The sequence below is a fragment of the Micromesistius poutassou genome (assembly GCF_964030765.1).
Source record: "Micromesistius poutassou genome assembly, chromosome: 15".
NCBI lineage: Eukaryota > Metazoa > Chordata > Actinopteri > Gadiformes > Gadidae > Micromesistius > Micromesistius poutassou.
The window spans coordinates 2,975,749-2,992,573 of record NC_140285.1 but is presented as its reverse complement, the minus strand read 5'-3'; the positions used below and the strand labels follow the sequence as shown (position 1 = coordinate 2,992,573).

Sequence of the window (16,825 nt, the reverse complement as noted above, 5' to 3'; positions counted from 1 at the left end):
AGTGTTTTTCATGTTCACTTAAGCACAAAGCACCACACCCAAGCCAAGCAGGGCTATCATTATTTTTTTGGTCCAGTCAAACACTAAGCCATGATTTATTGACTTTGTATGTTTTTATGTCAATACTTTCTTCCCTGCAAATCCTTTTACATACAATAACAAACGACACAACCTCAGCCGGCTGTGTGGAGTGTGTGTGTGTGTGTGTGTGTGTGTGTGTGTGTGTGTGTGTGTGTGTGTGTGTGTGTGTGTGTTGTGTGAGTGTGTGGGAGGGTGGCTTCATAATGAATGTGGAGGATGGTTATTTGTTGAGACATTTCTTGAGATTTCTTGAGATAAAGTTTGAATAAAACTCGGAGGTGAGTGAATATTGCTTCTGAGGCAACCAGTGGTGTGTTTACATTGAAACGTGTGAAAGCATGAGGTCAAATTTGCTCAATGCCAAGTTAACAAACCAGTTTTCAAATCTTCCCATGGCTTTACAATTAAGAGCAAATAAGAGGAAAGACAGACATATAGCTAGATAGATAGACTGATACATACATAGGTTACTCCTTATTCTTGCTCCCTGCTGGAGATGTCAGTTGTATTTTTAATAAATCCGGTCTCTAGACCCTTTCCTATGCTACCTTCGTAAGGAGCTGGCTTTTTTCGTGCAAGGTTGATACCGGTGTTAATGTGTGTAATGGTTAACCATGATCTTGAGTATCTGCTTGTGTAATCCTGTAATCATACAACTACAGAGTATATTGGAGCATCATGTATCATGTGTATCTCAGTTCCCCTGCAGAAAATCTAATGCATGCAAATACAAGACAAAAATAACAAAGTATCGAGGAGGCTTCAGGTTGGTATATGTTCAGATTTAATAAGGATGATTTGATAGTACACGTTCATTCAATAAATCTGGTTGTACAAGTCAGCCTTTTTTCAGAATGAAGAAGAAAAGAACATCTTTAAACCACTGTTTGCAAACCATAAAGGAAAACTCATTATAACTAGGAAGGGGAATAGAAAAGTGTAAACCCTCCGCAACAAATATTAGAGTGTTCTACATGGCTACTTTTGTTGACACCCTATCCCAACAAAACAAAATGGGAGGCAGGAAGGGCCGGAGCCAGTGCATTAACATGGGAGGAGCTGTTGCGATAGGCCACCTAATGTCTAAACCACACATAATCTAAACCTTCTTCCTCTACTTTGGATTCTACCATTTTGTTATGCCGCTTGTTTCGCAAGCCAGCAAGATATTTCTGTGGTGAAACTACAAAAGGCGTCTTTTGTCTATACGACAGAAGATCCAGAAGATGGACTCTTGGGGGGGAGGGGGGGCTACCAGTTTGCTAGGGTAACAGGTTGCAGTGTGAGCTTGCATGTTTTCGACCGTCGGTAGGGTGGACAGCGAAGGAAAGGAAGAGGTGGAGTGGAGACATGATAGAGAGGAGAGGAAGTGACACGGAACCCGAGGTGAACCCAGAGGAGGGCACGCCTAGAAGTTCCTAGAGGAGCGCGAAGAGCTGCTGTAGCTGACAGAGGCGCCTCCTCCGCTCATGCTTCCAGCGCCGAAGCCTCCGCCGAAGCCCATACCGCCACCGCCACCACCCCCACCAGAACTATAGCTGGACTTCATGGAGTATCCGCCGCCGCCACCGCCACCGCCGCCGTATCCCATTCCTACACGTGGATTGAGGGGGAAGGTAAAAGATCAATGATTTTGCACCACCACTTCCTCATGGTCCATAAGAGTACGAGACAAGTCTAAAGAAAATCATTAGTGGCGAAGAGGGCAACCGATGAAGAGGGCGCTTACCGAAGCCGCCGCCACCGCCGCCACCGCCGCCACCGCCGCCGCCGCCGCCGCTGACGCTGCTTATGGAGCTCGAGATATGGGCAGTCGATGTGCCAGAGCCAATCCTGTGAAGAAATGGTCCAAGATGAGTATTTCGCCTGTTTCCAATACCACCACTAATACAGAGCTTATTCTCACAACTGTCGTCTTACCTAGACTCCTCTCCCTCCAGCAGCTTCCTGTAGGTGGCGATTTCAATGTCCAGGGCCAGTTTGACGTTCATGAGCTCCTGGTACTCGCGCACCTGGCGGGCCATGTCCTGCTTGGCTCTCTGCAGGGCCTCCTCCAGTTCTCTGATGCGGAGTTTGGCGTCTTTTACCGCCAGCTCACCGCGCTCCTCTGCCTCTGCGATCTGGGCTTCCAAGGCGGCACGCTGAAAGGAGGAAGGAAGGATCAGCGAAACAGCAGCAGTGGTTGAGTTGTCTAAGGAGCCCGTGTGAGCCCAATGTCTCTATAAACTGTATCAGCAATGGTTCTGTAACCATGCCACTCTCACCTGAGACTTGACGTTCTCGATCTCGTTCTGCAGGCGGCTGATCATGCGGTTGATCTCAGCGATCTCGCTCTTGGTGTTGCGGACGTTCTCGCCGTACTGGCCAGCCGAAGTCTGCATCTCCTCGAACTAAGAGAGACGGTTGGAAAGGACACGTTGTTCGTCACTTATCCATGCACATTCATGGTCTTCCAACTTCTGAGTTTCTCCATCACTCTGTTCCACCGCTTACCTTCTGCTTATACCAGCCCTCGGCCTCGCCACGGGTGCGGCTGGCGATTTCCTCGTACTGGGCGCGCACTTCGGCCACGATGGAGTCCATGTCCAGACCGCGGCTGTTGTCCATCTCGACGATGACCGACGTGTCCTTGATCTGTCCCTGGAGCTCACGCAGCTCCTGGATGAGTAGTAGGGAGAATGCGTATGTAATATGTGTATGTAATACTATTGGCTATTGACCCTTTGGTCTACAGTTCAAAGGGTAGCCAGAAATAACACGGGAGGAAGGACAAATGCCACAGAGCCTTTCCTTACCGCTTCGTAAACTGCTCTGATGAAGTTGATTTCATCTTGAAGGGCATCAACTTTAGCTTCCAGCTCAATCTTGTTCATGTAAGCGCCATCCACATCCTACAAGGTGAGGAGAAAAATGCCAGGCTGTGAATTTCGCTCTTTTGTCCACTGGCTTTCAGGGTACCCATACCCTTACTATGCAGCCACTGGAACAACTTAACCCGATACGGGTTTCCAAAGTTGACTCACCTTCTTGAGCAGCACAAAGTCATTCTCCACAGATGCACGTTTGTTGATTTCATCCTCATATCTAAAAGGGAAATAAGAAGCAGAAATATAATAGGTAAGTACTCACTCACATGCTCTTTGTCGATTTTCTGTTGTGCATGTTTCTCGGGATGCACTTCATTTTTTATCTGTTTATCCAACTCACTTGTTCTTGAAGTCCTCCACCAGACCCTGCATGTTCCTGAGCTCTCCCTCCAACTTCATCTTCTCGTTGCCCAGGCCGTCGAGCTGTCTGCGCAGGTTGGCGATGTATGCCTCGAACATGGCGTCAATGTTGGAGCGGGAGGTGGTCTGCTCCTGCAGCAGGCTCCACTTGGTCTCCAGCATCTTGTTCTGCTGCTCCAGGAAGCGCACCTGGATGGGGGAAGAGACGAAGACAAGGCTGTTTAGATCCGGTGTGAATAAAAGTGAGGCATTGTGTCACATTGAACAAAGCCCAAAAAAGTTTAGGGAAATGAATTAAAGATAAGTGTGGCCATGTAGTACCTGCGCAGTAACAACAACCCATTGTTTGTATTTATCTAATTGGTATACTTTTGTGCATTCATACTTTCGCTCACCTACGTGCAACTTTCTCACAAAAAAGGAGGAGCATACACCTGCCGCTTTCAATTAAACCTGCAAACCTCATACTGATTTAACTTAATTGTAGTTAATTGTAGCCCTGACATCTAGAATAAAAATAGATATTCATGTTATGAATTCATGTTATAAAATTAGGGGAAAGTAAGAATGGACAAACAAAAGAAAGATGGCTTGGAGTGCTGCTACTAAACAAATGGCATCAGTCCAACGGAGCAAACCGACTAGGTGTGGCCTGATCAACATGTTTGAATGCATGAACAAGCACTTTCACATGCAAGGGTGCGGCCCACTTATTTTTTCCAAATGATCTCTAACATCACTAGAGCCCTTGAAAACACATCAAAGTTAGAAGGATGGAGTCTATTAAAGGCCAAGCTACAAGTAGTAATATTTAAACTCAACAACTGGTAAAAAAAACACACGCAACCAGTCAATAGGAAGTTGTGGTGAGTGGGCACTCTAAGAAGTGATCCGTTCATTAGATATCATTGCCCCTGTGAGTCAATCTTTTAAAGAGAATGAATGAAAACCTGGTATCCTCACCCCCACCCCCCACACACACTGAGCACCGGAGCTAACTGTCACTGGATATGGCTAGGCTAGAGTTTCTACCTGGTCCCCTCTGCTCCGTCCCCTCCTCCCACTCTCTCCTCAGCATCAGCCAAACAACCAGAAACAATCACCCTTCCAGTTTTGGTGTAGTGCTTACTCACTTACTTACTGAAATGCTTGCATGTGTGTGTGTGTGTATGTGTGTGTGTGTGTGTGTGTGTGTGTGTGTGTGAGCTGTTTGTCAAATGTGTACGATCAACTCTATCATGATGTTATTATTTGTTTTGGCTCACTTCAGGTAGAGCCTTGTGAGCAGGGTGTGCAAAATCAGGTTGCTGTATAATATATAATTAGCTCTGGGGTCTAAGAGAGAGAGAGAGAGAGGGAAGGAGAGAGAGAGAGGGGAGGAGAGAGAGAGAGAGAGGGAAGGAGAGAGAGAGAGAGGGAGAGAAAGAAAGAGAGAGAGATTTTTTCAGACAGATAAAATGTATGTATCGGCTGGAGGAGCTAGGCCCCGCCTGACGGCTGTCTCTCACCTTGTCGATGAAGGAGGCGAAGCGGTTGTTGAGGCCCTTGATCTGCTCTTTTTCCTGGGTGCGGACGGTCTGGATGTTGGGGTCGATGTCTACGGTCATGGGGGCCAGCAGGCTCTGGTTGGAGGTGACTGCCACGATTCCACCACCCATTCCACCACCCATTCCGCCGCCCATTCCACCGCCCATTCCACCATACATGCCGCCGAAACCACCGCCGCTGCCGCCGAAACCGCCGCCGCCGCCGCCGCCGCCACCCATCAGGAAACCACCACCGCCGCCGCCACCCATGCTCATGCTCATGCTACCCGAACTGAAGCCTCCCGATCTTGCGCCAAAGCCGCCTGCCGACCTCCTCATGCTTCCACCTCCACCTCCCACTGACATGGAGGAAAAACTTCTGCTGCTACCGCCGCCGAAGCCACCACCGCCGCCGGAGCTGAAGCCAAAGCTGCCGCCGCCACCGCTGCTGCCCCTTGTGCTAGATGAAGTAAAGGACTTCCTGGATGATGACACCTGCATCCTGGCTGCTTGTGTTTCCTCTAATCGGAGAGCAGAGGAGGAGGAAAAGGACAGAGGCAGGAAGGAGTAATGGAGCTCACAGAGAGGAGAGTCAAGTTCCTCTAAGTGCCTTCTCTATGGCCGCCGCTGACTATTTATGCTCTGAGGAGGGGGAGGAGTCTGCCACTGAGTCCCCGCCCCTCACCTCTCCTGCTCCACGCCCACACCCATCCCAACCTGATCCGCCAGGCCCTGAGGGCCCTCTCCCTCCTGCATGGAGGCCTGCTGCAGCCCAGCCCGTCCGACAGGTAGCATCAAGCCATACCCACAGACGCTCCTCACAAATGACAAATGGCATAAGGGCCTCAGGGGGTTGTGAGCAGATTCTTGGCAGAGGATCCTCACCTGTGAACAGCCACCGGGCATCCTTGATGGGGGCAAGGGCTCAGCCACCGCATCGTCTTAACCCCCCACAGAGGAGCCACACCGCAGTGAAGGGGCGAAGAACACGGCCCTGCAAAGAGGGATGATTCCGTTTGATCGTTTTCCTGGTGGTTCAGAGCCTCAGAAACAAAAGGGTGAAGGTTTGATGATTTGATGAACGCATTGAAAAAAGCATAGTTAGATAGAGGCAGGGGACTACTGTAGCACGCAAACGTTGTCGTTCAGAAATACTATAGTTGCAAAGGCTCTCGTGATATTGGGGTTCATTGATGCTGGGTACAGTATCTCAATCCCAGTAGAGATATTCGACAAAAGAAAATGAAATCAGAACAGAGTATAAAATAATTAACTCACAACGGCAGCTTGGGGGAGAGTAAAAGACAGGTCTGACGGAAGACTTTGTTAACATGTCGGCAGGTTGGGGAATTTGAAACCAATATTGCAGGCATCTAAATAGATTTATAAACAGGTATAGACCTGCAAATACCTAATTCAAGATTTAAGATTCAAGATTCAATACTTTAATTGCCATACAACAGAAGTTGTTTGCATTTGTTGAATTTGCTGCAGTGTATTCTACAATACAACAGACAAGACAAACACCACACAAAAATAGGAAACCAAAGACATAGACGTAAACATTGTAGCGTATTTTAGCATTGTAGCATATTCTAGCATGCATCAGGCCAGATATGTCCTTTGGCGACTAGGGCCAGGCCATTCATACACCTATCAATTGGTGTCTGAGAAGCCCAGAGACCAAGGCCACAATAACAAGTTGTAATACCTACACATAGCCACAAGGGACCAGCACCGAGCACACATACGGATATCCAAAAGGCGGGAGCTCAGCACCATGCTTAGCTAATCAGAGCGCATTACAGAGCCCACGCCCACCCATTCATAAAGTCACAACACATAGTCCAAGGGGGCAGAACGCTCCAGGTAACGCATTTTATCAAATGCCCTACTAAGTGTATCTCCATGCGTGCTTGTACAATTCCCCTCCTTTTGCTTCATATACATCTTACCGGACCTTAATCAAATAAAGTGAGTTAAAAGCGATCCTGACTCTGATCCTGATTTTCCAAAGAACACGGCAACATAAGACATAGTACTACATACATTATTCATTCATTCATTCATGGCTCGTCCCTAAATAGGCAAGAGTCTAAAAGTGGCAAGTGACTTTAGTGGAAGTTCACCTAAAGTGCAGGTTTTAAGTTCACTTCCAAAAGTGCGAATGTAACAGGATGATACTGATGTGAAAAAAAGAAGATATATATATATATATATATATATATATATATATATATATATATATATATATATATATATACTGTGGCATAGTAGCATGAATAGAATACAGTTTAAAACATATTGCTAAAAAATAAATCAGACACATTATCCAAGACCTGTGTTCCCTGAGGTATTTAAAAATCTAATTACAGTATGTGCTATTTAAAAAGCGGGATTTCTTTGTGTTAATAGCCCTCAGCCTTCTACCTGATGGGAGGATCCTAAGGAGATGGTTGGCAGGATGAGTTACATCCAGTAGGATTTTCATGCCCTTTCGTTGCATGTGGGCCTTGTAGATTTCTTGTTTGCAACCTATGATCTTCTCGGCCGTGTGAACTATTCTGTCTAGCTGTAGTCTGTTCTGGACAGTGGTTTTTCCATACCAGACAGTAATAGAGAAGGAGAGAATACTCTCAATAGTGGCACGATAGAATTGCAACATTTCAATCAATTGAATCAATTTTCTCAGCTGCCGGAGAAAAAAGAGCCTCTGGTGGGCTTTTTTAGTGATACAGCTCAGGTTGTCTCCCCATTTCATTGAGGATGAGACTATGGTCCCTAAGAACCTGAAGCTGCCCACCCGTTCCACCTCTACTCCATTGATGGCCAGGGGCTGGGACACTAGCCCCTTGCGGCAAAAGTCCACTACCATTTCTTTAGTCTTTAAGACATTTAATTCTAAATTGTGGTGGGAACACCATTCCACTAGTGTGAGGACCTCATTTCTGTAGGCCACGTCATCATCATCCTTAGAGATAAGCCCTACTAATGTTGTCATCTGCAAATTTGTACATCTTGACAGAGTCTGTATGTGATACACAATCATTAGTGTACAGTGAGTACAGTAGGGGGGATAAGTCTTACTAAGGTATATGTTGGTTAAAATATATAAATCATTAGAATGCACTGCATGTGAATTTGTCAGGTCATTAAGGAGAGACAAGGGGTAAGACAGTGAATACAGGGACAGGTTATTAAGGAGCAGGTAGGGGTTAACAGTGGATACAGAGACAGATCAGTGAGTACAGGTAGAGGTTACACAGTGGATACAGAGACAGGTCAGTAAGGACAGGTAGTAAGACAGAGAGGTCATTAAGCCTATTGACCTTCATCTTTGCTTTTGCCTTGATTTGCCTGGCAATTTGCAACTCTTTGCTTTGGGGGAGGGGGGGGTTTTGGGGTCTTTTCCCCCGTCCGTTCAACCTAGGTCTGAGCCCTTTCTAGTGGCTGATGAGTGTAAACAGGTTAGACGAATGACGATGAATGAGCAGGTATTCCCGTCCCTACTGGGCATGGGTCCATTGGCTAAACGGAGGGCTTTGGTCGTAACTGCATAGACAGGGTGTGTTACAATGACTCTGCCGAATAATCCGGTGACCATGCTGTTCTACAAATCTGAGTTTGGCAGGTTACCTAGGAAGCATTTAGGCAACTTTATTGCCGTTGGGTGGTCATGTTTTCCCCTGAAAGTTCTACCCACGGTTTATGTCAAGGGATGAAAGCACCTTCATGCCCGTCGGAACAATGGAAGTTGTCCAATTGAGGAGCATAGTCAAACTATGGCTTTAATCGAATTAAGCTGTGCCGTACTGAGTGTTTTTCATGTTCACTTAAGCACAATGCACTGACGAAAGAGAAATTACGGGACTTAAACATATCAAGCCACTCAACACCATGGCTGGAGGCCAAAAAGGGCCGCCGCTCCGGCACCTTTGCCAGGTTCAGGAGACGCCCTTACCGACCACCGCTCCCAGCCCTTCTGCTGTCAAACGTCAGATCCCTCCGGCACAAGATGGATGAACTCCAACTTATGATACAAACCAACAAAGACTACAGTGACTGCTCTGCCATCTGCCTGGCTGGATCCATCAGTACCTGACCAAGCGGTAACACTTCCAGGTTTCACATTACATCGTGCCGACAGATCATTCAAACTTTCGCGCAAGGCAAAGGGTGGTGGCGTCTGCATAATGATCAACGAACGCTGGTGTATAAACTCTACAAAACTCACCCATGTATGCTCCCCGCACTTGGAATACCTCACTGTCAAATGCAGACCATCATTCCTCCCACGGGAGTTCGCATCAATAATCATGATTTGTGTTTATATACCACCTGAGGCTAACGCTAACACCACCATAGCCGAGTTAGCCAACTACGCCTCCTCAGTAGAAAATTCACACCCGGACACAGCAGTCATCGTCCTTGGGGACTTTAACCAGACCAATCTGTCATCTGAGCTCCCCGGCTACCATCAGCTGGTAACTTACCCCAGCAGAGGGACCAACACGCTGGATCACTGCTACACTACCATCCAAGAGGCTTACTGTGCTTTCCCGAGGGCTCCGCTGGGCAGGTCTGACCACGCAATGATGCTGCTTATTCCACAATACAGACAAAAAGTTAAATCCTCCAAGTCACCAACAAAACTTGTCCGGTTCTGGTCCCCCGAAGCCATCGAAAAACTTCAGGGTTGTTTCGCATGCACAGACTGGGATGTTTTCGATGCTGCAGGTGACCTCGACGACGTCACCAATGCATTGACGTCATACGTCAATTACTGCGTGGACCTGTGCATAACACTCAAAAAAGCCAAACATTACAATAACAACAAACCGTGGTTTAACAAGGACATTAAAAGATTAAGAAAGGAGAAGAATTCAGCACATCTGGAATGAAATAAAGAACAATATATGGCTGCCAAATACAAACTGAGATCTGAAGAGCCAAATCCGACTATGCCACTAAACTGGAAGAACAAATCACTACTACGTTCCATCTGGAAAAAACTACAAAACATAACAAACTACAAAAAGAAATCCACCCCAACACCTGACAGCAACAATCAGCTCCCTGATACACTCAACACTTTCTATGGGAGGAGGTGAGGAGAACCTTTAGGGTACTAAAGAGGAATAAAGCCCCCGGCCCAGACAACATCAGCCCCTCTGTTCTCCAACACTGCGCTGCGGAACTGGCTGGGGTTTTCACCAACATCTTCAACACCTCCCTCTGTCAAAGCACAGTACCCAAGTGCTTCAAAGAATCCATTATCATCCCGATTCCCAAGACCAAGACCATCTCCTGCATCAATGACTACAGACCCATTGCCTTGACATCGGCAGTCATGAAATCATTTGAGCACATCATACTCAATCACCTGAAAACTGTCACCACCCCCCTCATGGACCCATACCAATTTGCATACAGGTCAGTTGAGGACATCGTCAACTTAGCAATTCACCACATTCTGAACCACCTGGAGTCCGCAAACACATATGCCCGCATCCTGTTCATGGATTTCAGCTCAGCATTCAACACAGTAGACCCGGCCAAACTTTTCAATAAATTACTGGACATGAACATTGACCCATGCATCTGTCACTGGATTCACAGCTTTCTCTGGAACAGGCAGCAGAAGGTGAAAATTAACAACAACACATATTCCCCTCTGTTCCTCAGAACAGGCACACCCCAAGGCTGTGTTCTCTCACCCTGGCTATTCTCCCTTTATACAAACCAGCTCACATCCCACCACAGCTCTGTCAACCTGTACAAGTACGCGGACGATTCAACCATCATAGAACTCATCACCAACAACCAAGAAACTGAATACCGTGCACAGATCAACCAAACAGTGACCTGGTGCACAGACCATGATCTCCTACTCAACTCATCAAAAACAAAATAACTTATCGTCGACCCAAGACGCAAGCCGTCCACCAATACTCCTGTGCTCATTAAAGGTGAACCCATCTCCATCGCTGACACTTTCAAACTCCTTGGAACCCACATCAGCAACAACCTCAAATGGAAAATAAACGCAGACAATTCAGTAAGTAAGTAAGGTTCAGAGTAAGGTCCCATCTACTGCTTCGCTTCTATACAGCCATTGTCGAAAGCATCCTCACCTCATCAATCACAGTCTGGTTCGACAGTCTCGACTCACTCTCCCGGAAGAAAATACAGCACATCATCAACAGAGCATCCAAAATCATTGCCTCACCCCTACCATCCCTTGAATCACTCTACCATAAACGGTCACTACGCAGAGCCCGCAAGATCATCTCTGATCCCACTCACCCCGCACACTATGCCTTCCAACTACTGCCCTCTGGGAGGCGCTACAGGACAATAGCCACACACACAACCCGCTTCAAAAACAGTTTCATTCCCACTGCAATCAATACCCTGAACTCCAGTCGCTGAGGATTATGCATGGCCCCTTAAGTATTATAAAATGTGTCTGTCTGTATGTATTTATGTTATATGTTTTATGTTTAAATGTAATGTTGGAACCTGTACCAAGGAGCTGTACTGAGACCAAATTCCACCAGCCTGGCTGTGTGGTCATTAATCAATTATATTATTATATTATATTATACATACATAGGTTACTCCTTATTCTTGCTCCCTGCTGGAGATGTCAGTTGTCTTTTTAATAAATCCGGTCTCTAGACCTTTTCCTATGCTACCTTCGTAAGGAGCTGGCTTTTTTCGTGCAAGGTTGATACCGGTGTTAATGTGTGTAATGGTTAACCATGATCTTGAGTATCTGCTTGTGTAATCCTGTAATCCTACAACTACGGAGTATATTGGAGTATCATGTATCATGTGTATCTCAGTTCCCCTGCAGCAAATCTAATGCATGCAAATACAAGACAAAAATAACAAAGTATCGAGGAGGCTTCAGGTTGGTATATGTTCAGTTTTAATAAGGAGGATTTGATGGTACACGTTCATTCAATAAATCTGGTCGTACAAGTCAGCCTTTTTTCAGAATGAACAAGAAAAGAACATTTTTAAACCACTGTTTGCAAACCATAAAGGAAAACCCATTATAACTAGGAAGGGGAATAGAAAAGTGTAAACCCTCCGCAACAAATCCTAGAGTGTTCTACATGGCTACTTTTGTTGACACCCTATCCCAACAAAACAAAATGGGAGGCAGGAAGGGCCGGAGCCAGTGCATTAACATGGGAGGAGAGTTTAAAAGCTGTTGCGATAGGCCACCTAATGTCTAAACCACACATAATCTAAACCTTCTTCCTCTACTTTGGATTCTACCATTTTGTTATGCCGGGGGTTTTCGAAAGCCATCAAGATATTTCTGTGGTGAAACTACAAAAGGTGTCTTTTGTCTATACGACAGAAGATCCAGAAGATGGACTCTTGGGGGGGAGGGGGGGCTACCAGTTTGCTAGGGTAACAGGTTGCAGTGTGAGCTTGCATGTTTTGTTTTCGACCGTCGGTAGGGTGGACAGCGAAGGAAAGGAAGAGGTGGAGTGGAGACATGATAGAGAGGAGAGGAAGTGACACAGAACCCGAGGTGAACCCAGAGGAGGGCACGCCTAGAAGTTCCTAGAGGAGCGCGAGGAGCTGCTGTAGCTGACAGAGGCGCCTCCTCCGCTCATGCTTCCAGCGCCGAAGCCTCCGCCGAAGCCCATACCGCCACCGCCACCACCCCCACCAGAACTATAGCTGGACTTCATGGAGTATCCGCCGCCGCCACCGCCACCGCCGCCGCCGCCGTATCCCATTCCTACACGTGGATTGAGGGGGAAGGTAAAAGATCAATGATTTTGCACCACCACTTCCTCATGGTCCATAAGAGTACGAGACAAGTCTAAAGAAAATCATTAGTGGCGAAGAGGGCAACCGATGAAGAGGGCGCTTACCGAAGCCGCCGCCGCCACCGCCGCCACCGCCGCCGCCGCCGCCGCCGCTGGCGCTGCTTATGGAGCTCGAGATATGGGCAGTCGATGTGCCAGAGCCAATCCTGTGAAGAAGTGGCCCAAGATGAGTATTTCGCCTGTTTCCAATACCACCACTAATACAGAGCTTATTCTCACAACTGTCGTCTTACCTAGACTCCTCTCCCTCCAGCAGCTTCCTGTAGGTGGCGATTTCAATGTCCAGGGCCAGTTTGACGTTCATGAGCTCCTGGTACTCGCGCACCTGGCGGGCCATGTCCTGCTTGGCTCTCTGCAGGGCCTCCTCCAGTTCTCTGATGCGGAGTTTGGCGTCTTTTACCGCCAGCTCACCGCGCTCCTCTGCCTCTGCGATCTGGGCTTCCAAGGAGGCACGCTGAAAGGAGGAAGGAAGGATCAGCGAAACAGCAGCAGTGGTTGAGTTGTCTAAGGAGCCCGTGTGAGCCCAATGTCTCTATAAACTGTATCAGCAATGGTTCTGTAACCATGCGACTCTCACCTGAGACTTGACGTTCTCGATCTCGTTCTGCAGGCGGCTGATCATGCGGTTGATCTCAGCGATCTCGCTCTTGGTGTTGCGGACGTTCTCGCCGTACTGGCCGGCCGAAGTCTGCATCTCCTCGAACTAAGAGAGACGGTTGGAAAGGACACGTTGTTCGTCACTTATCCATGCACATTCATGGTCTTCCAACTTCTGAGTTTCTCCATCACTCTGTTCCACCGCTTACCTTCTGCTTGTACCAGCCCTCGGCCTCGCCACGGGTGCGGCTGGCGATTTCCTCGTACTGGGCGCGCACTTCGGCCACGATGGAGTCCATGTCCAGACCGCGGCTGTTGTCCATCTCGACGATGACCGACGTGTCCTTGATCTGTCCCTGGAGCTCACGCAGCTCCTGGATGAGTAGTAGGGAGAATGCGTATGTAATATGTGTATGTAATACTATTGGCTATTGACCCTTTGGTCTACAGTTCAAAGGGTAGCCAGAAATAACATGGGAGGAAGGACAAATGCCACAGAGCCTTTCCTTACCGCTTCGTAAACTGCTCTGAGGAAGTTGATTTCATCTTGAAGGGCATCAACTTTAGCTTCCAGCTCAATCTTGTTCATGTAAGCGCCATCCACATCCTACAAGGTGAGGAGAAAAATGCCAGGCTGTGAATTTCGCTCTTTTGTCCACTGGCTTTCAGGGTATCCATACCCTTACCATGCAGCCACTGGAACAACTTAACCCGATACGGGTTTCCAAAGTTGACTCACCTTCTTGAGCAGCACAAAGTCATTCTCCACAGATGCACGTTTGTTGATTTCATCCTCATATCTAAAAGGGAAATAAGAAGCAGAAATATAATAGGTAAGTACTCACTCACATGCTCTTTGTCGATTTTCTGTTGTGCATGTTTCTCGGGATGCACTTCGTTTTTTATCTGTTTATCCAACTCACTTGTTCTTGAAGTCCTCCACCAGACCCTGCATGTTCCTGAGCTCTCCCTCCAACTTCATCTTCTCGTTGCCCAGGCCGTCGAGCTGTCTGCGCAGGTTGGCGATGTATGCCTCGAACATGGCGTCAATGTTGGAGCGGGAGGTGGTCTGCTCCTGCAGCAGGCTCCACTTGGTCTCCAACATCTTGTTCTGCTGCTCCAGGAAGCGCACCTGGATGGGGGAAGAGACGAAGACAAGGCTGTTTAGATCCGGTGTGAATAAAAGTGAGGCATTGTGTCACATTGAACAAAGCCCAAAAAAGTTTAGGGAAATGAATTAAAGATAAGTGTGGCCATGTAGTACCTGCAGTAACAACAACCCATTGTTTGTATTTATCTAATTGGTATACTTTTGTGCTTTCATACTTTCTCTCACCTATGTGCAACTTTCTCACAAAAAAGGAGGAGCATACACCCGCCGATTTCAATTAAACCTGCAAACCTCATACTGATTTAACTTGTCTGCAATTAGTGCAGTTAATTGTAGCCCTGACATCTAGAATAAAAATAGATATTCATGTTATGAATTTTTGTGTTCATTTTTTAAATTAGGGGAAAGTAAGAATGGACAAACAAAAGAAAGATGGCATGGAGTGCTGATACTAAACAAATGGCATCAGTCCAACGGAGCAAACCGACTAGGTGTGGCCTGATCAACATGTTTGAACGCATGAACAAGCACTTTCACATGCAAGGGTGCGGCCCACTTATTTTTTCCAAATTATCTCTAACTTTTACTTTACTCCGTTGCGCAACATTACTAGAGCCCTTGAAAACACATCAAAGTTAGAAGGATGGAGTCTATTAAAGGCCAAGCTACAAGTAGTAATATTTAAACTCAACAACTGGTAAAAAAAGCACACGCAACCAGTCAATAGGAAGTTGGGGGTGTGGTGAGTGGGCACTGTAAGAAGTGATCTGTTCATTAGATATCATTGCCCCTGAGAGTCAATCTTTTAAAGAGAATGAATGAAAACCTGATATCCTCCCCCCCCTCCCCCCTCCCCCCACACACACTGAGCATTGGAGCTAACTGTCACTGGATATGGCTAGGCTAGAGTTTCTACCTGGTCCCCTCTGCTCCGTCCCCTCCTCCCACTCTCTCCTTAGCATCAGCCAACCAACCAGAAACAATCAGCCTTCCAGTTTTGGTGTAGTGCTTACTTTACTGAAAACACGTTCTGTGATGGTTGCATGTGTGTGTGTGTGTGTGTGTGTGTGTGAGCTGTTTGTTAAATGTGTACGATCAACTCTATCATGATGTCATTATTTGTTTTTAAATGGCTCACTTCAGGTAGAGCCTAGTGAGCAGGGTGTGCAAAATCAGGTTGCTGTATAATATATAATTAGCTCTGGGGTCTAAGAGAGAGAGAGAGAGGGAAGGAGAGAGAGAGAGGGGAGGAGAGAGAGAGAGAGAGAGGGAAGGAGAGAGAGAGAGAGGGAGAGAAAGAAAGAGAGAGAGATTTTTTCAGACCGATAAAATGTATGTATCGGCTGGAGGAGCTAGGCCCCGCCTGACGGCTGTCTCTCACCTTGTCGATGAAGGAGGCGAAGCGGTTGTTGAGGCCCTTGATCTGCTCTTTTTCCTGGGTGCGGACGGTCTGGATGTTGGGGTCGATGTCTACGTTCATGGGGGCCAGCAGGCTCTGGTTGGAGGTGACTGCCACGATTCCACCACCCATTCCACCACCCATTCCGCCGCCCATTCCACCGCCCATTCCACCATACATGCCGCCGAAACCGCCGCCGCCGCCGCCGCCGCCGCCGAAACCGCCGCCGCCGCCGCCGCCACCCATCAGGAAACCGCCACCGCCGCCGCCGCCACCCATGCCCATGCTCATGCTACCCGAACTGAAGCCTCCTGATCTTGCGCCAAAGCCGCCTGCCGACCTCCTCATGCTTCCACCTCCACCTCCCACTGACATGGAGGAAAAACTTCTGCTGCTACCGCCGCCGAAGCCACCACCGCCGCCGGAGCTGAAGCCAAAGCCGCCGCCGCCACCGCCGCTGCCCCTTGTGCTAGATGAAGTAAAGGACTTCCTGGATGATGACACCTGCATCCTGGCTGCTTGTGTTTCCTCTAACCGGAGAGCAGAGGAGGAGAAAAAGGACAGAGGCAGGAAGGAGTAATGGAGCTCACAGAGAGGAGAGTCAAGTTCCTCTAAGTGCCTTCTCTATGGCCACCGCTGACTATTTATGCTCTGAGGAGAGGGAGGAGTCTGCCACTGAGTCCCTGCCCCTCACCTCTCCTGCTCCACGCCCACACCCATCCCAACCTGATCCGCCAGGCCCTGAGGGCCCTCTCCCTCCTGCATGGAGGCCTGCTGCAGCCCAGCCCGTCCGACAGGTAGCATCAAGCCACACCCAGACACTCCTCACAAATGACAAATGGCATAAGGGCCTCAGGGGGTTGTGAGCAGATTCTTGGCAGAGGATCCTCACCTGTGAACAGCCACTGGGCATCCTTGATGGGGGCAAGGGCTCAGCCACCGCATCGTCTTAACCCCCCAGAGAGGAGCCATACCGCAGTGAAGGGGCGAAGAACACGGCCCTGCAAAGGGGGATGATTCCGTTTGAT

General features: G+C 47.9%; 2 protein-coding genes across 2 annotated transcripts; both read right to left on the bottom strand.

The window, feature by feature from the left end:
* Nucleotides 1-1,354: 1,354 nt before the first annotated feature.
* On the bottom strand, nucleotides 1,355-5,449 carry LOC311359125 (keratin, type II cytoskeletal cochleal-like). Its single transcript, XM_084479088.1, has 9 exons — nucleotides 4,817-5,449; nucleotides 3,289-3,497; nucleotides 3,105-3,165; nucleotides 2,877-2,972; nucleotides 2,575-2,739; nucleotides 2,346-2,471; nucleotides 2,002-2,222; nucleotides 1,811-1,914; nucleotides 1,355-1,674 (listed from the first exon to the last, which is right to left on the bottom strand). Exons 1-9 carry the CDS (start codon nucleotides 5,333-5,335, stop codon nucleotides 1,490-1,492), a joined length of 1,686 nt encoding a protein of 561 aa, XP_084335214.1. The 5' UTR covers nucleotides 5,336-5,449; the 3' UTR covers nucleotides 1,355-1,489.
* A 6,814-nt stretch (nucleotides 5,450-12,263) lies between these two features.
* LOC311359123 (keratin, type II cytoskeletal cochleal-like) lies at nucleotides 12,264-16,565 on the bottom strand. The gene is made up of 9 exons (XM_084479086.1): nucleotides 15,780-16,565; nucleotides 14,211-14,419; nucleotides 14,027-14,087; nucleotides 13,799-13,894; nucleotides 13,497-13,661; nucleotides 13,268-13,393; nucleotides 12,924-13,144; nucleotides 12,736-12,836; nucleotides 12,264-12,599 (listed from the first exon to the last, which is right to left on the bottom strand). The coding sequence occupies exons 1-9, from the start codon at nucleotides 16,305-16,307 to the stop codon at nucleotides 12,409-12,411; spliced, it is 1,698 nt and encodes a 565-aa protein (XP_084335212.1). The 5' UTR covers nucleotides 16,308-16,565; the 3' UTR covers nucleotides 12,264-12,408.
* Nucleotides 16,566-16,825: the final 260 nt, after the last annotated feature.